We start from the raw sequence: 27388 nt of genomic DNA, 5'->3' as shown, positions 1-27388 counted from the left end.
CTAATTTCATTGGCTAGGCCCTCCAGAATAATGATAAATAATATAATGTTGGGCATACATAGTTTCCTTTATCAACTTTTTTTAATTACAAGCAATATTACAGCACAAATAACAGAAATCTAATAATGAAAGAAAAATCACCCTGAATCTTATCTGAGAGCAAACCTTTAAAAGTACTGGGATTTACCTGATATATTCCAGAGTATTCAGAACAGAAAATAAAAAAGTATTTGCAAAGTCCCTTGAGGGACTGGAGAAAAGATGTGGAACTATTAAGCTTTCCCAGCTGGGGAATTATGGATATTCTTTCAAGCATTAGGGACTCCCACTTTAATAAGCCAAGCCCTCCCTCTTGAGGCTTGCCCTTATGAAACTTATTTCTATAATGGCAAAATTAAGCCTACTTATAATTATGCCTAACAATCATCCCCAGAGAACCTCTTTTAATGCTCAGATGTGGCCTCTCTATATAATCCAAACTCTGCAAATAAACTCACTACCTACCACCCTATGTGGGACATGACTCCCAGGAATGTAAATCTCCCCGGCAACATGACGCGACTCTCAGGGATGAGCCTGGCCCTGGCATCATGGGATCAACAGTGCCTTTTTGACCAAAAGGGAGAAAAGAAATTAAATAAAATAAGGTTTCAGTGGCTAAGAGATTTCAAATAGAGTCGAGACGTCATTCTGGAGGCTACTCTAATGCAAGCTTCACCCAGATATTGCAAATTGTCACAATATGCCAAGCCCTAACCAAGAGTATTCCTGAAAACCCTAAAGAATACCCTGAGCTCTATCTAAGACTCTATAAAGTTTTACCTGTTAAATTTATTTTTACAGAAACTTACAGCCTTCAAATGGCTCTTATGCCAGATAAGCCCTGAAACCCAGAAGTAGAAGTATTCATTCTTCTACTCTGTAATGTCAAGACCCTTTTTTAGCACAAAGTAGTTAGAATGGTCTTTACCCAGATGTCCCTGAAGATTGAGAGAATGATCAAAAGAGAAGGAGGAGTTGTAACTGAGAAGCTAGGATTTAACAAAAATGATTATGACCACTGATTTGCTATATGGCTAATTTTTTACTATATTAGAATAGCCAGAAGAAAATACCTGAAATTGTTGTAATCCGGTAACTTTGCTCTTTATAATGATTGCAAAATGATATAACTTTCATGTGACTGTAAAAATCTTGTGACTGACACCTGCTTTATCCAGTGTGTGATCAGATGAGTAATAAAAACATGCATGAAAAAAATAACAATGATAATAGATTGGGAATATGGACAGGAATAATTCCCCTATGTAAACCACAGACATATTTAATAGTACCACATTAATAATCTGTCATCAATTATAACAAATGTAACTACTGTTAAAAAAAAATAGCAGAATTACAAAAAAAGGGCTATCATCAATGGTAAAAAATGTTCCTCACCAATGCAAATGGTGGTGATGGGAAGGCGTATTGGAATCCTATATTTTATTCATGACTATTCTGTAAACCTACAACTTCTCTAATACAATTTTTCATGAAAAAGGAAATAAATTATGTAATCTATCCCAAAAAAAGAGAGAGAGATGAGGAAATGGCATCTGGAGAATTTTTTAATGCTAAAGAAACTATATGATTTATCATTCCTACAAAAAAAATATGTTTAAATAAACCATTTATATATGGATAGAAATGGTGGAGAAAAATATACACTCAAATTGCTATGAGTAGTGTGAAATTAAGAACACAGGGCAGGGATGCAGAGGAAATCAGGAGACCCACATTCTGCTGTATACACTTCTGGATAGGTTGGCTTTTGCAGTGAACGTTTCCTACATTTATCATTTTTAAATAAATTTTAGAAAAAAAATCCAAAGAAGCATGAAGTATGTAAAGGCTTGTGGGGTTTTTGTTGTTGTTGTTTGTTTGTTTTTTACATGGGCAGGCACTGGGAAGTGAACATGGGTCTCCAGCATGGCAGGTGAGAACTCTGCCACTGAGCCACTGTTGTCCACCCAAGGCTTGTTTTTATATATAAGGATTTAGATATGTGCATTTTGAGTGGGTAAGACATAAGGATTGTTCACTAAGTTTAATCTCAACTAAGTGAGCTAGTTAAAGATGACTGGTAGGATGGTAGGATGGGTGGCTGCACTTATTCTAACCAATCTCCAAGATAGCTAGATGAGAGAGAGAGAGAGAAAAGGAGGAGGGAGGGAGGGAGGGAGGGAAGGAAGGAAGGAAGGAAGGAAGGAGAAGGAAGGAAGGAAGAAAGATACATGATTAGATACACTGATATGATTAGATAACTAGATGATAGACATAGCTGGATGGAGATGATTAGATAGATAGATAGATAGATAGATAGATAGATAGATAGATAGATAGATAGATAGATAGATAGATTGATAGATATAGATAGATAGATACAGACAGAACTAGAGATAGGTGTATATAGACATTTGCCATTATTAGAAAGTCCCAAGACAAAATGATGGCCATGGAAAAGAAATGATGAGTACAAAGAAAAGGCTTACAAATTACAAAAGGCAGAATTCTGGGGCAGAGTAGTTGCTATTATCTCCCTCCATGGTATGCCTAGGAAAACATGACTAGAGCAATTATTTTATGTATTAAAGAGTATTTTAAATGTTCTCTAATATCATCAAACCTTAATGATTTCCTGTCAAAAGTTTTCCCTCTGAGACACAGTGGGGGAATTGGGCAATCATAGGAGCATCTATGTTGTTGGCCCCAGGGCTTAGTGGGCCACGTAAATGGCAGAGCCGCGCATCCCATTCTGCCTGTTTTGGGGTGTGACTAAATGCACCCGCTCTCCCGTTCTCTTCCAGAATTTCCAATGAGCACTCGCCCAAACTCCAGATCCGGAGTCACAGCTACCTGCGGGCGGTCAGCGAGGTCTCCATCAACCGGAGCCTGGACAGCCTGGACCCCGCAGGTCTGCTCACGTCTCCAAAGTTCCGCTCCAGGAATGAGAGCTACATGCGCGCCATGAGCACCATCAGCCAGGTGAGCTGCGGCCAGGGGCCACCGACTGCTCGGGCTCATGACGAGTGAGAGGGCATGACGTGGGGGAGGCAGCCACTTGCTGAGGAGCAGGCAGGAGGGCCAGTCTAACGGCCACCAGCAGTGTTCCAGGAATTTGGCAGCAACAAGCAGTCAAGGTCAGCCTTACTTACCAGGAAAGGAGAAGGATAAAGCACCATGGAGGGGAAACTTTGCAATTCATGGTGGTCAGTCAGCACCAGCAGACTTGTCAGGAAGGAGTTCGTGAGCGAGGCTTCAGGTGTTAAGATACTTGAATGCTGGCAAGACAGGATAGAAATCACTGCCAAAACCAAGGCAGTATTCCAATCATAAAAGTCTTAGAGCATCAGAGCCTACTCAGCAGGTGAATTCTCTGCCTACCCCCACCCACCCTGCGTGGGGCGTGAGTCCCAGAGGCATAAATCCCCCTGGCAACATAGGACATGACTCCAGACATGAGCTGGGACCCAGCATCATGGCATTGAGAAAGGCTTCTTGACCAAAAGAGGAAAGAAAGAAATGAGACAAAATAAAGTTTCAGTGGGTGAGATTTTAAATAAGAATTGAGAAGTTATTCTGGAAGTTATTTATGCATTATATAGATTTCCATTTTGGTTTTTAGTGTATTAGAATAGCTAGAAAGAGATACCTAAAACTGTTGGACTGTGTTCCAGTAGCCTTGATTCTTGAAAATGATTGTATAACTATATAGCTTTTACATTGTGACTGTGTGATTGTGAAAACCTTGTGGCTGATGCTTATTTATCTAGGGTATGCGCAGGTGAGCAAAAAAAAAGAGACTAAATAAATAAATAAATAATGGGGGAGATAAGGGGTAAAAAAAATTGGGTAGATTGCATGGAGAGAGAAGGGTAAGGGATATAGGATGTATGGGTTTTTCTTTTTTTCTTTTTCTGGAGTGATGCAAATGTTCTAAAAATTATCATTGTGATGGCACTATGGGATGATATCATGAGCCGTTTATCATACACTTTGGATAAACTTGTGATGTATGAAGATATCTCTCTAAAACTATCCAGAACAAAACAACAGAAAGTACTAGGGCATTAAGCAGATCATCAAGACAAGGGCCCAGGCACAGGGAACAAGACATGATCTTCTACCTAAACAGAATTTCTAGGTGAGTACTGCATCTTGGTAACGGGATAGACGCCCACTTCCAAGAACTGCACTGGTGAATTAATGACGCATGCAAAGTATTCAGCACAGACTCCTCCAGTCTCTCAACTAACATCTTCAAGCATGTGTGAGAGAGCTGGGCCACTCAAGCTCAGGGGAGGAGAGAACCGGTGGCACTTGGAGGGCACAACCCAGCACATTGCAGTGGCCACCAAGGGGCAGAACGGCCCTCTGGGGCTTCCTCTGGGAGAAATGAAAACGATGATATTTTCTTAAATGATGGTTGGGGGCTCTGAATTTAAATGTATGCCACAGTTTTAAAAAATAAATGTCATACCATTAATTCAGCTAAAATTTTTTGTGCAAAACACTGAACCAGTTTTTGTAGGTTATTCGATGATGAGTAATACATTATATCTGACCCCCAGAACTTACAGTAATGGAAAGCATAAGAAAAACATAAGTGCTCTCACAAGCATTATTTACTTGAACACAACAACACCCTGAAGAAATTGGGGCAGGAATTAACAGGGCGTGCATCTTGCATTAGGCACTTACTGGGTCAGGCACTGGGCCAGTTGCATTATACTTCATGTTATTAGGCCTTAAAACATTCTATGAGTTGTGTAGATAACCAGATGTCGAATGGGACTTTTTCTATGGTCACTGAATTGTCAAAAATGTCACAAACCTACGGACTAAAGGTGCCAAATACCCAGGAATCTAAAGAGAGAGCTTCTAGGAATGGAGTCAGAAACATGCACCCTAACAAATACCCCAAGTGATTCTAACAAATTAGTCTTTGGACTGCTTTATGAGAAACACTGGCCTAAACCAGAGTTGACAAATAATATATGCGCTAGTTTGGTTGGAGCCTAGAATATTTGTAGAAGCAGCAATGGCAGATCTGAAAATTATCCTGGAGATATTTTATAATGAATGACTTTGTATTCCAAGTCCAGGAGACTGGACTTTATTAGAAATGGGATTAATAAAAGATCCCTTAAAAATTTCAGCTTTCAAGCAAGAAAGGTGTATGATTAGAGCTATGGTGCATAGTAATTAATCTGGCAGCAAAATATAGGAAAGATTGTTAAGGATGAGAAACTATAATCAGAGAAGCTAGTTTGGAAGACACTGACCATCAAGGTGAGAGTTGATGCAGTGAGGTAGATAGTGGTGGTGGTGGTGGTAGTGCTGGTGGTAGTGATGATGGTGATGGTGGTGGTAGTGATGGTGGTGGTGGTGGTGGTGATTGTAGTGATGATGGTGGTGATGGTGGTGGTGGTGGTGGTTGTAGTGATGGTGGTGGTGGTGCTGGTGGTGGTTGTGCTGGTGGTGGTTGTGCTGGTGGTGGTTGTAGTGATGGTGGTAGTGGTGATGGTAATGATGGTTGTGATGATGGTGGTGGTTGTGCTGGTGGTGGTTGTAGTGATGATGGTGATGGTGGTGGTGATTGTAGTGATAGTAGTGGTGGTGGTGGTGGTTGTAATGATGATGGTGGTGATTGTGGTGGTGGTGGTTGTAGTGATGGTGGTGGTGATGGTGGTGGTGAGTGTAGTGATGGTGGTGGTGGTGGTGGTGGTGGTTGTAGTGATGGTGGTGATTGTGGTGGTGGTGGTGGTGGTTGTAGTGGTGGTGATTGTAGTGGTGATTGTAGTGATGATGGTAGTGATGGTGGTGGTGGTGGTTGTAGTGGTGGTGGTGGTGGTGGTGGTGGTTGTAGTGGTGTTAGTGGTGGTTGTAGTGGTGGTGGTGGTGGTGGTTGTGATGGTGGTGGTGGTGGTGGTTGTACTGGTGGTGGTTGTAGTGATGGTGGTGGTGATGGTGGTGGTGAGTGTAGTGATGGTGGTGGTGGTGGTGGTGGTGGTTGTAGTGATGATGGTGGTGATTGTGGTGGTGGTGGTGGTGGTTGTAGTGATGGTGGTGATGGTTGTGGTGGTGGTGGTGGTGGTTGTAGTGATGGTGGTGATGGTTGTGGTGGTGATGGTAATGATGGTTGTGATGGTAGTTGTGATGGTGGTGGTGGTGGTTACAGTAGTAGTGGTGATGGGATGGTGGTGAATGGTGGTTGTGGTATAGTTGGTGGTGATGGTGTTATGGATGAAACAAATAATGTTTTGAGAAAAATGAGGAGATGGTAAGCTGAGCTCTGATGTATCTCTGAACTGTCAGAGTCAGACCTGAAATAGACTCACTGTTCTCACTTGGACCTTGTCATCAAAACTGAGCTCTCTGCTGTAAATGGAGTCTTGAAGAGCAGTGGTGGGGCCACAGAGTGGCTCCCAGGGCAGAGGGGAGGAGAGAGCCCGAGAAAGCTGCCATCAGGCTTCAAATATTTGCATGTTACACATTTCCTTACTTTAAAAAATTTCCAAGAACACACACACCTAACTATTTATATTAGTTTACATTTGCCCAAAAATATACATGATACCAAATATCAGAGAAGCGTTTGCCACCTCTTTTTGGTGCAATTTGAAATTAAGACTTCTTTTTTTTTCACTGTATACTCTTTATTAATACCATATAGAAATTGGTGAATTATTTATGTCAAACTGATGTCTATAATTTGAAATCCTCCTTCTTCCTACTTTATTTTAATAGTGGAGAAGCAAACTAATTAGGGAATTTGGACTTGTTTTGTTCTTATTTTTTTCACAGTCAGCACTATTTAGAAATTCTTTAAGCATATCTTTATTCTGCACAGCCTAATGATCACAAGGTCTGCTGATATTGTAAAATAGTGTATAAATCCAGCTGTCATACCTGCAGAATGCTTCAGTGGGTTTAAAATTTGTGTTGCAAAAATATTTGTACACATTCCTGGCTTTTGTGATTTTTACGTTTCAAATAGGAGAACATGTCATTCCCCTGCAGGATAGCAGGGCGCTGTGCCTGCGCTAGCTGACTGCTTCTAGTCCACAGTCTATGTGCCTGACCTTCCTTGAGACATTACTTCCCAGTAGCAGTCTAGGAAGACATCAACAAATTGCTGGACAGGCATGTGGCTTCTCGATGCCAGGCTGGGTCTAGCTCTACAATTCCAGTGGTGCAATCCTTTTGCCTTAAGTAAAATGTAGAAAGAATGGCCCTCCTTAATGGATGCCTAGTGATGCATCATTTTGTTAGTTCCATATCCAATTTTCAAGTAACCCAGTACTTTTATGAGTTGTTTCCAACTTTCTATACAGTTGCAACATTATCATTATTCAGAAGAGAAAAGTTCCTTTCTTCTTCAAAGAATACTACCATATGTACTCTAATCTATTCAAAAAAGAGTTGGCTTTTATGATGTTGGAGATACTCTCTTATAGATCATTAGTAACACCCATAAAAGTATATAATTAAAGTGCATTACTCCTTATTCCTTTTTAAAATTTGATGTTATTCATCATAGGCTCTTAGAAAGATCAAAGTAAAATTTTGTAAGCCAAGAAATTGGTCTAGAATAACTAAATTGTTTGTTTCTGCCATTCATATCTCCTAGAAATAAAAGACCTAAAAATAAGATTGTGTTTGGATGGCAGAGACCCATTGAGCATCTCTTCATATGTTTATTCACTTTTGTATTTTTATTGTATATACATCTAATAAAGTGGGGACATTTAAAGAAGTTGTGAAAAGAATTATAGAAAGTCAGATATTTTAAAAATATTTGAGGCTTTAACTGTCACTTCTAAATTAGCTTAATTTATGCCTTAATTTATTTCAAGCCCTTATCTTAAATATCTTGATCTGAATGGCAAATTGGAAGCCCACAGATATATTTTGTCTGGCCACACATTATAATGTTTCTACATTATTCTACACTAATAAATAAATTTGACTAGCCAGCTAATGTGCTCAGTTTCAGTAGCAGCAGCTTCACTGTGACTGTTCAAAATAGGCTGTCTCTTCATTTATATGTGAATCCTTATTCCCAGCTGGAAAATTTCAATGCCTGCTGATATTGGTTGCAGTAATATTGCTGATAATAATAGGAGTAAAAATTGAAATGGCACCATCTAAAACTCACCATTTACTGAATACCTCATATATGCTAGACTTTTTGCATGTTTATGTCATTAATGTCACATCAACTCTATACTGAAGATTATTTTTTAAATTATGAACTCCTTCTCAAACTGTTGGAAAACTTGTCTGTCCCTTTCTTTCCACTCATTCTTTCCACTATTCAACACATTCTCAGAAAATAATACCAACCATCCATGGAGTGCCTACCATATTTTATTAGAAATAAAATTAATATTTTATTATTAGAAATAAAATATGTATTTTTATACATTGTTTTATTCTTATCCTTAAAACATCCATCTAAAGTAGGTGTTATTATACCCATTTTATATTTGAGGGAAGTTAGACTCAGAGAACTGAGGCAAATTGCTCATAATATAGCAGAAAGAGTACTAAACCTTTCCCTCATCCCATATAAAAAATAAATCCAAATGCACTTTAAATTGAAGCAAAAAATAAAATAAAGATATTTAAATAAATGGGAGAATAATATATAGTATTATGGTGAGAATGGTAATTTTTAGTGAAACAAGAATTCTAGAAAATATTAAGTGAAAGATTGACATATAGTCTAACTAAAAATTAAATCTTTCTGTCTGGCAAAAAAAAAAATCATAAAGTTAAAATACAGTTGGGGGGTGTTCTAGTTTGCTAGCTGCTGGAGTGAGATATACCAGAAACAGAATGGCTTTTTAAAAGGGGAATTTTTTTAATTAATTAATTTATTTATTTTTTAAACGTAACATACAAACATGAACAGTCTTACCATACGATCATTCCATTCTTGATATATAATCAATAACTCACAATATCATCACATAATTGTATATTCATCATCATGATCATTTCTTAGAATATTTGCATCAATTCAGAAAAAGAAAAAAATTTATACCTACCATACCCCTTACCTCTCCCTTTCATTGATCACTAGCATGTCAATCTACTAAATTTGACATTTGTTCCCTCTATTATTTATTTATTTTTAATCCATATGTTTTACTCATCTGTCCATAAGGTAGATAAAAGGAACATCACACACAAGGTTTTTCACAATCACACAGTCACTTGCAAAAACTGTATCATTATACAATCGTCTTCAAGAAACATGGCTACTGGAACACAGCTCTACATTTTCAGGCATTTCCCTATAGCCTCTCCATTATACCTCAACTAAAAAGGTGATAGCTATATAATGCATAAGAATAACCTCCAGGATAACATCTTGACTCTGTTTGAAATCTCTCAGCCACTGACATTTTATTTTGTCTCATTTCTCTCTTCCCCCTTTTGGTTGAGAAGGTTTTCTCAACCCCTTGATGCTGAATTCCAGCTCATTCTAGGATTTCTGTCCCACATTGCCAGGAAAGTTTACACCCCTGGGAGTCATGTCCCATGTAGAGAGGGTAGGGCAGTGAGTTTGCTTGTTGTGTTGGCTGAGAGAGAGAGAGAGGCCACATCTGAGCAACAAAAGAGGTTCTCTGGGGGTGACTCTTAGGCCTAATTTTAAGTAGGCTTAGCCTATCCTTTGCGGGGATAAGTTTCATATGAACAAGCCCCAAGATTGAGGGGTCAGTCTTTTGCTTTGGTTGTCCCCACTGCTAGTGAGAATATCAGGAATTCTCCACATGGGAAAGTTGAATTTTCCCCCTTCTCACCATTTCCCCAAGGGGACTTTGCAAATACTTTTTTATTCACTGTTCAAACCACTCTGGGATTTATCAGGACATCACTCTGAACAAACCTACAAGATCTCATACCCTACTCAAGGTTCCATGTACTTATGATGTTCAATTAAACTATCCACATAAGTTATATTAGGAAATGCAGTAGTCAAAATAGAAATTTTGTACCAAATGAAATTTTTTGCTTTAATTCTCACACATAAGTTAAAGTTTTAAAATATGAATTACCATCTATTTTCAACACCCTGCAGTATCAACATTCCTTTGTTCTTCCTCATGCAAAAACATTTTTAAATTCGTACATTTAGTCACTGTCATTATACACTCTAGGCATTCCTAAATTATACCATCTTGGTCTTTATCGCCTATCTTTCCTTCTGATTTCATTTGTACCCCCAGCCCTCTCCTCCCTCTCTCATGCTCACATTCAGCTTCATTCAGTGTATTACAGTTAGGTATTATCATGCTATCCATTTCTGAATTTTTACAATCAGTCCTGTTGCACAATCTGTATCCCTTCAGCTCCAATTACCCAATATCTACCCTATTTCTAACTCTTAATGGTCTCTGTTACCAATGCAATATTCCAAGTTTATTCACTAATGTCAGTTCATATCATGAGACCATACAGTATTTGTCCTTTTGTTTTTGGCTAATCTCACTGAGCACAATGTCCTTAAGATCTGTCCATGTTGTTACATACTTCATAACTTTATTCTGTCTTACAGCTGCATAAAATTCTTAACTGAAATCCTCCAAGTTCACTCACTGATGTTAGTTCATATCATAAAAGGGGAATTTAATAAGTTACAAGTTTACAGATCTAAAGGCCCAGAAAATGTCCCAATTAAAGCAAGTCTATAAAAATGTCCAAATTAAGGCACCAACAAGAGATTAACTTCACTCAAGAAAGGCCGATGAAGTTCGGGGTTTCTCTCTCAACTGGAAAGGCACATGGCAAACATGGCGACGTCTTCCAGCTTCCTCTCTAGGCCTCTTGCTTCATGAAGGTCCCCCGGGATGTATTCCTTCTTCATCTCCAAGGGTCTCTGGTGGCGTGGGCTCTGGCTCTCATCATTCTCTCCTCTCATGGCTGGGTTGTCATTGTAAAACTTTCTCCAAAATGCTTCCTCTTGATCGTTTGGTAGTTCATGACAGATTCTGGGATCTGTCCTGTAACTACTTACTGAAGAGTGCTTTGAAAATTTGCTTGTTATTTCTTTGTTTTGTATGTATGTTATATTATACAATAAAAATGTTTTTTAAAAAAATGCTTCCTCTTTTAAAAGATTCCAGTAAACTAATCAAGACCTACCTGGAATGGGTGGAGTCACATCTCCATCTAATCAAGTTAATACCCACAAATGGGTGTGTCATCTCCATGAAGACAATTCAATCAAAAGATTCAATCCTATGTTATTGAATAGGGATTAAAGAAACAGTTGCTTCCTCAAGATTGACTAGGATTAAAACATGGCTTTTCTAGGGTATATAAATCCTTTCAATCCAGCACGGAGGGAATATTTAAAATAATTAAGAGAAAAGTTTACTATTCCAGTTGCTTGAAATACTCTATCAATTAGTAAAAAAAATTAACAACTCAACAAATTTAGGGGCAAAGCTTATGTATCAGAAACACAGAGAAAAGCAACACAAAGGCAAATAAATATAGGAAGAGATGCTCATATGTACACTAGCAGACTGGAAAATGCAAATCAGAACAATACAGTATCATTTTTTGCCCAGCATAGTGGCAAAATAATTTAAAACTGATAACACCGAGTTCTGGTGACCATGTGGAGAATAAGCTTTGTCTGACTAGCCGTTTGGAGGGTAAATTGCTACAATTATTTTAGAAAGTAAATGTATAAAATCTACAGAAAGGAAAAATAAATATCTCTTGGCACAGGGAGCCTACTTTTAGAATTCTATAATAGAGAAATAAAAGCTCCAGTATGTAAAGATAAATGCATGAAGATGTTTCTCATAGCATCCTAAATCATCATCCACAGAGGAATGGTTAAGTGAATTATTGTATAGTCAGACTCTACAATATTATATAGTTACTAAGAAAACTACTAAAGAGATTCAGGGAAGAGAGTTATGTTGACAGCATAGTTTTTTAATCTCTCTGAATCCCTTTATAAAAAGCAGACAAAGCAACTAAATAGAAAAACTAAAACTCATCCTCATGAACCCAAAGTACAGGCAGATGGAAACAAACCACCCACAAGCATCAGACTGAATTGTACCCCGTCTGTGCAGGGAGATGCAGAGGAAAGCAAGCTTTCCTGATGGAACTGAGTATTGGAGAAAAAACAAACAGCAGGTATTCAATGAAAGCTCAGCTGCTGAAACTGGGAAGGTCTGTACCTATTAATAGCAGGTAAATGCAAGGGGATGCAGTAAGGTTTGAAGAGGCTGGAGCAGTCTTGGCTCATATGTCCTCTTGACACCAAAAAAAACAGGGTTTCCTTCCAAGACAGGGCCCAATCCTGAGAAGAAACAATTGGAAGTAGAATCAAAGATAACGACAGTAGCAATGAAGAAAAGAGAAGGTCCTGGTAAAAACCAAGGAGAGGGAGCAAGGGTACCAGGAAATCTCAGAAAGCAAGGCTACAGCAAACATTACAAGGGGAAGCTCTGTGAATTTAGAAGTTTAAAATCTTGAATACATTACCCTCTCAAGATCAGAAAAACCTGTTTTATATAAAAATGAACCACAAATAAGAATACGAGTTAAATCTCATTCAAAGTCACTAGAAGAAAAAAATTAAAGAGCGGAATAACTTCCCTACAGCAAATGAAAGCATGCCAAAAAGGCATACCCATGAAATAGATCAAAACTGTAACACACTATTCCAAAATGAACTAAAAGACATTAAGAGAATGATAAAACATGTGAAAGAAAAATATAAATCAGAATTTCAAAAATGAAGAAATGGTATCATAGAACCCTGGAAAGATTAAAAATAAAATAAAAATTACTTCAGCAATGAAGACTCGACTGTAAGAATTACAGGAGCAAATGAAGTAACGTTTAATACACTAAGAAAAACTGAATTTTAAAAAGGAAGGAAAATTTTCAAATTAAAAAGAAATGAAGAGGTAAAACAGATTCAACAGAAAGGGAGATATTGAAGACATGCAAAGAAGATTGAAACTACAGATGATACAAGTCCCTGAAGAAAAAAGGAAAGCAAAGAAACAGAACAAATAATAAAAACAATAATTCAAGAAAACTTTCCCAAAATAAAAAGATGATTTTAAACTACATATTGAAAGGGCATGACAGATACCTGAGAAATTGACCCAGAAAAATCAATACAAGAACATCCTCTAGTAAAATTACGGGATCTTAAAGAAATTTATTTTTAAAAAAAAGAATTAAAATTTAAAAACCTTGAGCCTTCTAAACAAAGAGCAAGTGACTGAAAAAGAATGAAATTTAGATCATCAAAAAAATAAGGTTGCCAGGCTCTTTAATTAACAAGAATGATCTATGCCAGAAGTAAATGAAGTAACTTTAAGATACTCAAGGAAAAATAAGTGAACCAAAGATTTTAGACCCAGAAAAACTGACTTCCAAATATAAAAGACACAAATTGTTATAAACATAATGGACACAGGGAGTATTGTTTCCATGAGCCTATCCTGAGGAATCTACTAGAGAATGAGCTTTAGACAGCCAAGATGTCCAAACATAAGAACTAGTGACAAACATTAAAAATATAGTTAACTATAGACCCAAGACTAAATAAGAGTTAACCAAAGAGAGTGTGTAGTATATAGGTTATGTGCTCTGACAACATAAATGTAGCACAACTACTTTAAAAAATCAGGACAGAATAGGAAAAGAATATTTTTTAAAAAACAAATTAGCTGTTTTCAGTATCATCTGCACAGTGGTAGTATAAAATTATTATAATGAGGCTGCTGTGCATTGATTGTGGAATGTCCCAATCCTATCTTCCCTTGGGTCCTTTAGACCAGGATTTTTAGTATGAAAAAAGATGTAAGTATAAATATAATATAGAAAGAGTTACATAAAACCCTGTAGTCCTGAATTCAAATTAGATGCATTCATAGCCTCGTTGAGCCCACTGAAAACCCTAGAAACGATGGCTAACCCAGTAGCAATAAACATGAACCTCTCTAGTGCCCAGATTATGCTCCCATATTACCATTTCTCACTCAAAAAAAAAAAAAAAAGGACTTCTTGGATAAATGACTATTCCAAAACTGGGCAGGAAATGTATAAGATGAATTTGCAGTAACTTGTCCTCAAGGAAGCTATCAAAGACTCCTAGTTTGATGACTCAGGATAAAAAAAAACAAAAACAAAAAAAAACTCAGGAGCCAGTTTAAGAGACCCCACCAGAGTATTAGAAAAATGTGAGTTCACTAAGGATATTAATTGAAGTGAATTTAAAACCATCAAATAATGTTTAAAACTATGAGCTTATTTTGATATTTTAAAAATTATTACAAATAGGGACCAAATTTATTTCCTTGAAAATTAATAATTAAGGGGAAAATCAAATATTTATTCTGCCATTCCTATATGAACAAAACCATTGAGCAACCAAACAGTGCAAGAGAGGAAGCATTTATTTATAAAAGTATTCCAATTAGTAATTTTAAAAGCAATGCTGGAATTGTAATTCAACATTCTGCAACTTCCAGTGAATTAATGGACCTAGGCATTGAGCATCAAGGACTCCTACCAACTTAAAAAGAAAGACAATTGGACATAATGGGTGCATCCTATATGTTATTAGAAATTGGAGGAAAGGTGGTTATTGTTATAAAGTAGCAGAGAACTTGGTGAAATTGTGTTCTGATGTTGGATGGAAGGCAGAACTTGGAAGCGACCAGCTTGGATATTTAGCAGAGCAGATTTTCAAGCTAAGTACAGAAGATGCAGCCTGGCTTCTTCTTACATTTTATAATAAAATGCAAGAGGAAAGGGATAAGATGAGAATCAAACTCAAAGCACCAGAAATTGATGGTGTGGAAAACTGAGCTTATTACATGGTGTGTTCTGAGACAAGGGCCAGAATTGGCTCCATCAGGAACCCTTCTGAGCTTTACGGAAGTCGGGGACCCCTCTGAGCTTTGGAGAAATGAGTTCTCAGAGGACAGGGCTCCATATGAGGGGTTAACTAAGTAACTCTTTGCTAGAGAGGGTGTGGCTGAGCATGGATCCAGGCAGCCATTTCTGTGGAAGACAGATTTGGAAATGCAGTTATCCAAGAAGGATCTGTGGAAAGTTCTATTGTTTGATGGTTTGGATCCACTTGAACTGCACACAAAGTTGACAAGGTTTTTGCAAAATTTCTATGAGCAGAACCACTGCCAGCCTGAACTGCAAGGAATAGAGAAGGGACAAATTGAAGGAAGAATGACTTCAAGAGCAGAACCATAGACACCAACGTCTAGACCTAAGAGCCCACACACGTGTGGAAAGGGCAGATCTGCTCCTTCACTTGGAGGGGGCAGACCATTGGCCCCAGCACTTGCTGGGGGCAGACCTTGCACCCTATTGTTCAGGGAGAATTCCATCACCCTAGTGCTTGGAGAAGGTGGGGTCTATGCCCCAGCATTCACGGAGAGCCTGCCATTCTCACAATGCTTAGAAAGAAAATGGGGACTTCGCCCCAGGGTTGAGGGAGAACATGGCCACTGCACAAGCACTTGCAAGGCATGAGCTGCCATTCCATCAGGCCCAGAGAATAGTATATCAACCCACTGATGCTTCTCAGACCTTGAGATCTAATGGAGTTTTCTTTGCTGGGATTCAGACTTATTTGGGACATGGGACCCCTGTTTACCTTCCAATTTCTCCCTTCTGGAATGGGAATGCATGTCCCATACCTGTTCCACCATTGTATGTTGGAAGCAGATAACTTGTTTTCTCAGTTTCCATTAGAGAGGAATTTTGTCCCAGGATATATCATACCTATAATTAATTTTGATGACACTGTGGACTTGGCATTGTTCTAAAACAGCCTTAAGGCTTTTGGGATATGGTGATGGAATGACTGTAGTTTGCATATGGGAAAAACAGGTCTTTTGGGGGTCCAGAGGGTGTACTGTGGATTCTTGGAGTTATATATCCCAGAAAACTATGTTCTTAATCTTAATTTATTCCTGTGGGTATGGATCCATTGTAATTAGGACCTTTTGATGAGGTTATTTCAGTTGAGTTGTGATCCAACTGACTCTGGGTGGGTCTTCATTCTATGACTGGAGGCATTACAGAGAATGTCACAGAGGAAGAAGCCAGGGGGCAGCCAGAAGCTGGAAGTTAGTGGAAACTGGAGGAGAAGGGAGAAGACATCACCATATGCATTGCCATATGACAGAAGTGCCAAGGAACCCAAAAGATTGACATCCAACCAAAAGATATTGGCCCTGGGAGGAAGCAAGGCTTCTAGCTTCTGAAGCCATGAGCCAATAAATTCCTGTGTCAAGCCAACCCATTGTATCGTATTTGTTTTTGCAGCTGGGAAACTAAAACAGGACTAAACATGAGAGCTAAAATCATGAAATTCTTAGAAGTAAACATAGGGAGAAACCTTTGGAACCTTGGATTTGGCAGAGATGTCTTAGATATGACACCAAAAACATGAGCAGTAAAAGAAAAATAGATAAAATTGACCATCAGAATTAAAAACTTTTGTCCATCAAAAACTGTTATCAACATGGTGGTGAATACACAACTATGTGATGATATTGTGAGCCATTGATTGTACACCATATATGAAATGTTTGTATGTTAAGAATTTTGTACATTGTTTTATAAATAGAAAATATTTTTTAAAAAAACTACTATCAGGAATGGGAAAAAATAATTGTAACTGTATATCTGATAAGGGTTTAATATCCAGAATATACAAAGAACTGCTATAACTCAACCATAAAAAGACGAATAACCCAATTTAAAAAATGGACAAAAGACTTGAGTAGACATTTCTCCAAAGAAGATATACAAATGGCCAATAAGCACATGAAAAAATGCTTAATATCATTGGTCATGCGGGAAATGCAAGTCAAAACCACAATGAGGGCAGTGCAACGGTGGCTCAGCAGGCAGAATTCTCACCTGCCATGCCGGAGACCTGGGTTTGATTCCCAGTGCCTGCCCATGCCAAAAACAAAAAACAAAAAACACAAGATACCACTTCACCCAAGAGGACAGCTATTATTAATCAGAAAATAACAAGTGTTGGCAAGGATAAAAATAAATCAGAACCTTTATACATTGTTGGTGGGATTGTAAAATGATGCAGACACTATGGAAATCAGTTTGGCAGTTCTCCAGAAAGTTGAACATATAATTAATTACCTTATCACCCAGCAATCCCAAAAGCTTTTGGTTTACACTCGAAAGTTGAGGACTCAAACACCAGTTTTCATAGCAGCATTATTCACAATCACTGTGGAAGCAACACAGATGTCCATCAACAGACGAATGGATAAACAAAATGCGCTATATCCATACAGTGCAATATTATTTAGCCATAAGAAGCATGCTACAACATAGATGAACCCTAAAGAAATTATGTTGAGTAAAATAAGCCAGACATAAAAAGACAAATGTTATAAGATTGTGTTTATATGAAATACCTGTAATAAGCAAATTCATAAAGACAGGTGGTAGCTGACAGGTAGATTACCAGGGCATGAGGGGAATGGAGAGTTCATGCTTAATGGGTGCAAAGTTTTTGTTTGAGGGGATGAAAATGTTTGATGAATGGATGTTGGTGATGGTAGCACAATATTGTAAATATAATAAATATCACTGAATAGTCTAGTCAGTGAAAATGATTAAATGGGAAATTCTGAGTTGTATATTATATATATATATGGCTGTGATTATGATGAGATATAGGGAGATACTTCTGGGGTACTTGGCAAAATTCTGCTTTTGATCTAGGAGGGAGTTACAAGGGTGTTCGCCTTATTGTAATTCACTAAATTATACATTTGTCTTCCTGTATCTGTGTTTTATTTTATAACAAAACCAGAGGTAAAGAGAAGAAGCAAAAGCAGAAGCAGCCTATTAAGAGTACAAGTTTAACCCAGAGGGATAACCATGATACATGAATTAAGTGTAAAAAAGAAGAAAAAACAGATTACAGAAACATTTTTTTTTATTCAATTTTTACAAAAAATGGAAGGGGGATGTACACGTTCTGGAAAGAGAGTTAATCACCCAAGTTTAATAGTTGTTACCTTGGCAAGGATCCATATCTATTTCTTTGTGTTGTTTCACATGTTGACTAAAAGGGAAAATCTACTAAATTTTATATACATACATATAAATATATGTATACACACATATATACATATGCGTATACATGCACACATATATATAAGTAGTTTGCTTTGCTTTTTACTTGAACTCACTTCACATTTTCAAAAGAACTGTATGTATAATACAAAGAACTTCTGTACATCTTTGACCCAGGTACAGATTCATTGCTTGCTAAGATTTTGGCACATTTACTCTCTTTCTCTCACTCTCTCCATTTGACAATTGGTAGCAGATATAATATCCCTTTGTCCTTAAACACATCCCCATGTATTTCCTAAAAACAAGAAGGAAACGCAAATATATAATTATTATATGTAATTATTAGTTTTGAAAATGTGCAGAGATTTTTATACCAAATGAGATAAAGTACATAAAAATATTATTTTAGATTGTAAAGAATTATTAATATTAAAAAATGCAAGTCTCTTTTTCCACTTGATATACTGAAAAGTAACTGCACTTTTATTTGAAGTTCAAAGAAATGATTCCTTATTGAGACACATCTTCAGGTAGCACAAAATAAGGACACTCAAAAATGTTAATGGTTTATAGTATGTGCTCTAAATTTAAATGTAATTTAATCTGTTAAATTCCCAATTACTCATGAATTTGATATTAGGGAAAATAAAGATAAGAAACCCAGGACACTAACAGAAAGTTGAAAAATACTTCCAAATCTCTATTGTGAAATACAAAGTGAGACATTAATCCGAGCATGTAATCTGGCATAGTTTTTTAGATGGTGTTCAAACCCAGTGAAAGGTATAACGTTATGTAGAGGAATATAAAGGCATAAAAACTGATTTCTCACAGAAGAAAAGGCCTCATTTGGAAGATTTTCAAAATGCATTTATAATCAATTTGTAGACCATATCAGCTTCTTATAAAGAAGAGTGAAACCCATAAATAGTTCAAAATCTTGATAGTGCTTTTCAAGAGTTTGACATATCTGGGTTTGGTCTATTTTTATGGAAAATGTGGGACATGTTTCCATATTTTGCATTAAATTAAGCTTCAGTCAATAGTGAGGTTATTTGATGAACTTGTCACTTAAAAAGACCCAATAAAAATACCAGTTTCTAAAATGTTCATGCTGAAAAAAAAGTTCCACTGAAATATTTGAGCTCTGAGCTTGAGCAGGTAAGATTTCTCCCTAATTTATGTTTATAAATAAAGAGAATTATCACATCTGCTTGCGTGGGAGTAAGACTTCCCAGCCTCACGCTTCCTTGCATTCTAAAAACAAAGCTCTTTGTCTTTAGAATGTAATCTTTCTATGATTTGCAATTATAAACTCAATGCCATTGTAGTCTGTGACATCAAATGAGATGCATTTGCATTTAAGGTGCTCAGACGCTGCTTTGGGGGTGGGGGTGGGGGGCGAGGTTCGGAGGTGCTCGTGGCCGGTGGACCCCACGCAGGTGGAGACCTACGTGGCTTCACGCGCTCTGCCTCCCCGCAGGTGAGCGAGATGGAGGTGAACGGTCAGTTCGAGTCGGTGTGCGAGTCGGTGTTCAGCGAGCTCGAGTCGCAGGCGGTGGAGGCCCTGGACCTGCCCGTGCCCGGATGCTTCCGCATGCGGAGCCACAGCTACGTGCGCGCCATCGAGAAGGGCTGCTCCCAGGACGACGAGTGCGTGTCCCTGCAGTCCTCGTCTCCGCCGCGCACCACCACGACGGTGAGGACCATCCAGAGCAGCACTGGTGAGTGACGGACGGGCGGCACGGGCTAAGGGGGGGATGAGGCCACCGCACCTCCCGCAGCCAGCCAGGGCCCAGCTGCCGGCGACGACGCATGACCGCGCTGCAAAGCGATGGCTTTGCTTCCCTGACTGCCTCTGTCCCCATCCCCTGGCCACATTCAGCGTCCAGTCCTCCCCCTCTCCATCTCCATCTCTGGTATCATCAGATATAGCAGCAACCACAGGCCCACAAGTCTGAGGTCTTCCCAAGGTCACACAGCATCCTAGGAGCCAGCAGACCTGTCCCAGCCAACTTCCGTCAGGAATCAGGCTCTGACTTTTAGGGGTGTGCCCCCCTAAATGAGCCAGCCAACCTGCTTTATTGAGCCTAACACACTAAGAGTGCTGGGTTTTGGGGGTTTTTGTTGTTGCTGTTGTTTTTTAATTCTAAGACATCCAAAAAATGCACATCCCAAAACACTTGAAATGTCATGATGAATGAGAAAATAAGGAAGAAATGAATAATTGATTTTATTCATTTATTATAATGGAAGGCAGATCTATTTTGTTATTTTAAAACCATCTACCATATATATACCCTGCACTTTTTTTCCTCTCTAATGCATATTTAGGTTTATGTGACAAAACTGTATTTTTTTTTACTTGGTAGATTTTAAGTGCAGAAAGCACAGAACTTAACTGGTTTCCATGACACTGAAGCCTGCATAGGAACATTGCCTTAGGTTATGTATGACAATATGCAGGTTTATTTTTTAATTATTATTACAGCATATGAGTTCCAGGAAAATTCCTCCCATCTTAACTAGGTTTAACTTTATGATTGAATTCAGCATAACTCCATTTCAGAGTAGTTCTACAAGATAATCAAACCTAGAGTCAAGATAAATAATGACAAATAAATTAGAAAGAAAAGCCTGTGCCAGAATATTGTACTATCCCATTTTCATTTTGGGTGTATCAAATCTCAGTGATTATCATTCCGCCTAGATCTTCTGCAGGCTTAAAAATTAATTGGTCCTCAAACCTGAGTTAAAATCCTTCTAACTAGAGATTTGGGGTTGCGGTAGGAATTTTTAAAAACCCATTAGAGGTTGAACACTTCATTCATTCATGACCAGTGCAAACTAAGGTCTCAGAGGTTCGCAGGAGGAATGCTTCTGGATTTTGCACTGGCTGCTGGCAGCTCAGCAGCTCTGAGCCTGGCCGGCTCTCTCCAGACCAGAGGAGATGTACATTTTGCTCATTAGGAAGGTCTCCAAGAATCGCCACAGGTGAAATTAATAAATTGTAAAGATTTTGGTGTGTATTTTTCTAACCCTTCATGAGCACATTGATGTGCATGTCTGCAGTCATACAGTGAGTGGAATTTTGTACGTCTGCCCTGTTTCTATAGCTTCTTATTGCGTCTTTTGGTGTTTTCCCATTTTCACAACCTCCACCCCCACAGCACTTTCCCAGTGTCTGGTCCATTCCTCTCTGCAGTGCTCCCGTCGCCTGCCACTGTGCTCTTCTGTGTTGAAATCATCCTTCATACACAAAATGCAGACCCGTGCCCAGAAGTGCCAAGGGGCGATCTCGGGAGACAGGAAGGAAAGGGTCATTCCCCTGGAGTTTCCCCAATAGGGAGCCCCGTGGATGAAGTGGTAAGAGGTTCTCTGCTCACTTCTCAGAGGACTTTGTGTTCCTGTCATTTAGGGGACAGTTTCCTTACCCTTCTTGCCTTGGTTTTAGTCCCGGGCTCTTTACTCCAAATGCCTGAGTTTCTGATCTTCCCAAGACCCTTTCCAGCTGCTCTGGAAGTTCTCAGAGTTCAAACAATAGGGTTACAAATTAAATGCTGGACACTCAGCTAAATGTGAACTTCAGATAAATAGTGAATAATTTTGTAATGTAAGTGTATCCCAAATACTACATGGGACATACTTATGTGACAAAATCATTTTTTGTATGAAATTCAAATTTAATTAGGAGTTCTGCATGTTTATTTGCTAAATCTGGCAACCCTATCTGAGAAGGAGGTGATAGGGTGTCCTGTATTGTTCCATTTAGAATCTAAACAGAATCTGAGAGGCCTTAGTGCAAGGCTCTCTGGGAGGATCCCGGCAATAAGGACAAATGAATGGCATCCCCCCCAGGAGATGACTATCCCTGCTCCTTCTTGGCCCCCATGTGCCTAGTCCTAAATACCGGCCACATCCCCCAAAAGGCTTCTGGGTGGGAGGCTCCTTGACTGTAGGAGAATAGGAGCAGGAGGAAGGGACTGCCCCTGGGGTGGGGAAGCACACAATGTCAGGTGTTTGCAAAGGGCAGCTGTTAACTTCACCCTTCCTTAATCAGCAAACTAAACATTAAATTATATATGGTCTTTACAGCAGGGGAAATATAAACAATTTAAGGACTAAACCATTCTAGTAAACTCTATGTAAGCCTATCAGACATTTAAGAGTGCAAATTTAAGAATGCTAATATCAAGGCCACAGTGGCTAAGCGGCAAGAATGCTTGCCTGCCACACCAAAAGACATGGGTTCGATTCACAGTGCCTGTCCATGTAATAAATAAATAAGTCAATGCAGTTGGGAAGGCTAGTGATCAAAGTAAGGAGGGAGGTGGTAATGCTATGGTATGTGTGCAGTTTTTAAAATAAAATTTAAAAAAAAGAATGCTAATATCACCTTTCACAGTATCTCTATGCCAAAGGTTTTTCTTTAAAAAAAAAAAAAAAAAGACTTTATTTTTTATTTCATGAGTTTCTGGGTTGTTCTACTCCTTCCCACACATTCCTGTGTATTCATTCTCTCTCTCTGTCACACACACACACACACATACACTTTTTTTTTTCATTTTCTCTCTCACCTGATCTGAATACCATCACATTAATTTCCTTCGTCTACTGGTTTCCTTCTTACATTGAATCAAATATAATTTTCTGTAGAAAACCTATTTTCTCCCAGGACTGACTCATTTTTTAAAGGATGCACTCAACTATGGAAATCAGGAAATTCTTTACTCTGATTTTAACCCTCTTCCCGTAGGTATACAGGTCAGGTCTGCATCCCTGTTTACGGAAATGACACAGATTTCTTTGACTTCTCTTCCTTTGCTCATCATTCTTGGATACTCACAACAGTTTCCATTTCTCCTAAACTTCCCCTTGTCCTCAAAACAGCATTCATTTTGTTCAAATGCATTTATTAGCTATAACTTTTCCCTACAGCAACCGACATTTGCTGACTTTGACAGAAATACAGAAAAATCTTCTGTGTTTTCCACAAAATATACTATGAAGCCTTTCTCTTCTGGCCCTGTTCATTCTTCATATTAGCAAAAATAAAACCACAGAGAGACAAAAGTGTCTGACGCTACATGGGGGAACCACAAAGGGCTCAGAGTGGCCCTAGAGAGCCTCTAGGCTAACAAGGACTCATCTCAGCAAATCAGGGCAAATTAAGAGCTGAGCTCAAGAATTAAATGTTGTTATGCTTCCTTTTTTATTGGCTGTTTGGTTTTTCTAACATTGTACAGACTCTTATATTCTCTCAGTTTATAATCTACTTCAAGTACAGACATCTGTCCATCCAATAGATTCAACAAATTTTTGTGTAAATCGCTGTGCTTCGGACTCTTAGGTAAAGATCAGAGCTACTCTAGGAAAGTAAAATGAAAAGTGTGGCATTTATCCTAATGACTGTTGGAAAACAAACACCTTTACTTCAGTCGCCTGAGTATTTCAGGTAAAAGTAGAACTTGGTACCTGATATATATCAAGGCATGCACTCAGTATCAGATTAAGCCTGCCTCTCATGCAATAGACCAATGCAAATGTCCATGTTTAAGGGCGAGAAGTTGCCCTTTGAATTCCTAAGTGAATATTTTCTAAGACTTGTCAAAGCATTAGCACACTATTATTACGCATTCTTGTATCTAGTGATGCAGGTAACCTGAATAAGCAGAAACATTGTATAGTAATCAGTAGTGAATTCACATCCAGAAAAATACACAGACATACATTTGTAAATACAGAAAAAAAACACCAGAGAGGACACAAACCGCAGCGATTAACCCAGCAAGTGGCGGGTGGGGAGAGTCAGGTAGTAAGAAGAATGGGAGGGTTTTTTAAAAAAATAATGTAGTGCTCTTTATAATTTTAAAAACTGATATACTATTTAAATAATAATAATACTCTGGCAGAAATGAGAAAAATATTATGCTCCATGAGTTTCTGGTATTTTAAACAAAATTTCACTTTGAAATGACAGGATTATCAAAGAAGCTTTATGTAGCAATCATAAAATTTCTATGAAGAATAAGGAGGCTCATTTGCTACACAGCTGCAATTGAAATATGGCCTGTATGCCATATTATTTTCTTCTTATTCGGGGAATCTCTTAAAAGATTACCAAATTGAACTGTCCCCTTTCCTTTATGTAAAACACTCAGGAAAGGGAGTAGGGACTCGGCGTGGGGGGACGGGGGGCTCAACCAGGAAGACTACAGAGCTGGCCTCCTGGATGTAGCTGGAGGCTGCAGTTATAGCAGTATTTATAGCTTGATTTTGCTAACAGAGATCAAATTTTCCGCTAAAGCAAGGCACATTCTTTCATTTTCCAACTTTGTACAACCTCCCATTACTGTCCGCTCTGTGACACTTCCTTAAATCTCACTCCCTATAGCAAAAGCAGTTAACTTTTGATCCTCTGAGGTCAGGGCCAGTGTTCCGAAAGTTTTTCCACAGATGGGCCTACGTTCCCCATTGGCTCTTCCATCCAAGGAATAAACTTACCTGCACTCCCTGCCTAAAGAAAAAAAACAAAAAAAACATAAGCTCTTAAGCAGAATAACATGGTAATAATTTATAGTATATTCAATAATGGAGAAAGAAAGGAGAGAGAAGAAGGAGAAAAATACTTAAATTGGACACAAACTGCCTAATCAACAGATGATTAAAGAATCAGAGTGAGTTTTCCTAAGGAAATAGCCCTGCTATTAAAACATTTTGAATCATAAACTATTAGCAGTAGAAGGAACGTCTACATCATCCAGTCCAGAGGTCTGCAGACTACAGCCCATGAACCAAACCCTGCGGGCTGCCTGTTTTTGTAAATTAAGCTTTATTAGCACACAGTCATGCCCATTCGTTTATTATATGTTCTCTGTGGCTGATTTCACCCTCCACTAGCAAAGCTGGGTTATACCTGCAGAGACCCTAAGGGATGCAAAGCTGAAAATATTCACTATCTGACCCTTTGCAGAAAGTTTACCACCTCAAGCTAATCTACTGAACCCATTTTAAGGTAGGGAAACCAAGGACCACCATGATAGCAAGATCAAAATAATAACCCAGGTCTCCCAGCTCCAGCCCTTTGCTTTGTGGGTCCCAGCTCTGCAAGTTCTTATTGCGTTATTTATTGCATGATTATGAAGTGAATGTAAACTTCACTTTCTTCATGTGTGAAGATGAGAGTATAATGCTGCCTTTCTTGCCAACTTTAATGACCATTTTGGGGCAATTCTGAGAGTTCAGAGAAAACTAACTTTTTTTTCCTGCCAGGCACTAATAATTAATAGGTCCTTTTTATAAAACAATGAGGGAAAAGTTCAAAAGTAGACAACAGTCAGAAGTTTTTGAACAAAGCACCTTTCTTTCCTATTCAAGATAAGATTAGGTAATAAATAATCAGGTATCCCGGTACTGCTTCCTTGGTCCTCTGCCAACCAGGTTCCCCTCCTTGATTAGCTTCAAATATCCAAGAAAGCTGAAGACATCCACTTACTCAGGCCAAAAAAAAAAAAAAAAAGAGAGCAAGGTTTATATTACACTCGACTCATCTTGCATGGTAATTGGTCTGTGTTTAAATTTGAGAAAACTGAAGTGAACCCTTTCAGAACGGTTTTGGTTATAGAAGAAAGGAAAATATCTATATATATATTTGGAGCAATGAGAGGTGGGATTTTTCTATATTGGCATAGGAATATTGTGAAGTAGTAAAAATGTAAACGTTCTCTCAGACACAGGGCAAGATATAAAGTCTGAAGATCATCTTATGATTTCATTTCCTCCTGTTGTGTGTGTGTATGTGTGTGTGTGAAAAATAGCATATATACAAAAAAGCAATAAATTTCAAAGCACACCACAACAATTCTAGAACAGATTTCAGAGTTTAATATGGGTTACAGTTCCACAATTTTAGGTTTTTCCTTCTAGCTGCTCCAAGACACTGGAGACTAAAAGAAATATCAATGTAATGATTCAGCAGTCATGCTGATTTGTTAAATCCTATCTTCTCTGTTACAATTTCACCTTCTCCTTTTGTCCTTCTCCCAATCTTTAGGGCTATTTGGACTATGATCATTCTAACTTCTTCATGTTGGAAAATGTTGTCAGTAATATGGGATAGGGGGATGGAACTAGGTAATGTTCTGAAGAGGCTGGCAGCTCTGGGTTTCAGGACTTATCTGGCCCAGGACCCATCTGGAGGTTGTAGATTTCTGGAAGGTAATCATAGTGCATGGAACATTTGTAGAATCTCAGATAAAGCCCTAGGTGTCCTTTAGGGTTGGCAGGAATGATTTTGTTTGGGGGTGACAAACCATGATAAATAGCAATATCTAGCTGAAGCTTGCATGAGAATAACCTCCAGAGTAGCCTCTCAACTCTACTTGAACTTTGTTAGCTACTGAAACCTTATTACAATCGTTTTCTCCCTTTTGGTCAGGAAGGCATTGTCAACCGTGCCAGGGCCAGGCTCATCCCTGGAAGTCATGGCTACATCGACAGGGAGACTTTCACCCCTGGTTGTCCTGTTGCACATAGATTTTACTTGCAAAATTGGGCTTAGAGAGAGAGGTCACCTCTGAGCAACAAAAGAGGTCCTCTGGGGGTAATTCTTAGGCGTAACTATAGGCAGGCTTAGCTTCTCCACTACCTAAATAAGCTTCACAAGAGCAAGCCTCAACCTGTCTCTCAGCCAAAATGGCAAGCAAACTCACCGCCCTCCCCCTCTCTACATGGGACATGACTCTCAGGGATGTAAACCTCCTTGACAACGTGGGACAGAAATCCTAGAATGAGCTGAGACTCAGCAACTAGGAGTTGAGAAAACCTTCTTGACTGAAAGGGGGAAGACAGAAATGAGCCAAAATAAGGTATCAGTGGCTGAGAGATTTCAGACAGTCAGAGATTATCCTGGAGATTATTCTTATGCATTATATAGATAACCCCTTCTTAGTTTAAGGTGTATTAGAGAGGCTAGAGGAAAGTGCCTGAAACTGTAGAGCTGTGTTCCAGTAGCCATGCTTCTTTAAGATGATCATATGATGATAGCTTTCGCAAAGTGACTGCATAATTGTGAAAAACCTTATTCTGATGTTCCTCTTATCTGTAGTATGGACATATGAGTAAAAAATATGGATTAAAAATAAATAAATAATAGGGGAACAAATTGAGTAGAGGGAAATATTCGTGGTCAGTGAAAGGAAAG

General features: G+C 38.5%; 1 protein-coding gene across 15 annotated transcripts in view; it reads left to right on the top strand.

The window, feature by feature from the left end:
* DLGAP1 (DLG associated protein 1) overlaps positions 1-27388 on the top strand; it is a 1070811-nt gene that overhangs the window by 838591 nt on the left and 204832 nt on the right. For all 15 annotated transcript variants that reach the window (XR_013165255.1, XR_013165259.1, XR_013165262.1 and 12 more), the window contains 2 exons: positions 2850-3027; positions 19670-19910. Coding sequence is in view for 2 of the 15 variants with exons in the window: in XM_077135901.1 (XP_076992016.1) it covers positions 2850-3027; positions 19670-19910 (419 nt within the window). In the remaining 13 variants the exon portion in view is untranslated. The remainder of the gene's footprint in view (positions 1-2849; positions 3028-19669; positions 19911-27388) is intronic.

This window comes from Tamandua tetradactyla, chromosome 18 (assembly GCF_023851605.1).
Source record: "Tamandua tetradactyla isolate mTamTet1 chromosome 18, mTamTet1.pri, whole genome shotgun sequence".
NCBI lineage: Eukaryota > Metazoa > Chordata > Mammalia > Pilosa > Myrmecophagidae > Tamandua > Tamandua tetradactyla.
Note: the sequence above shows the minus strand (reverse complement) of the source record. Positions and strands in the feature narration are given on the sequence as shown.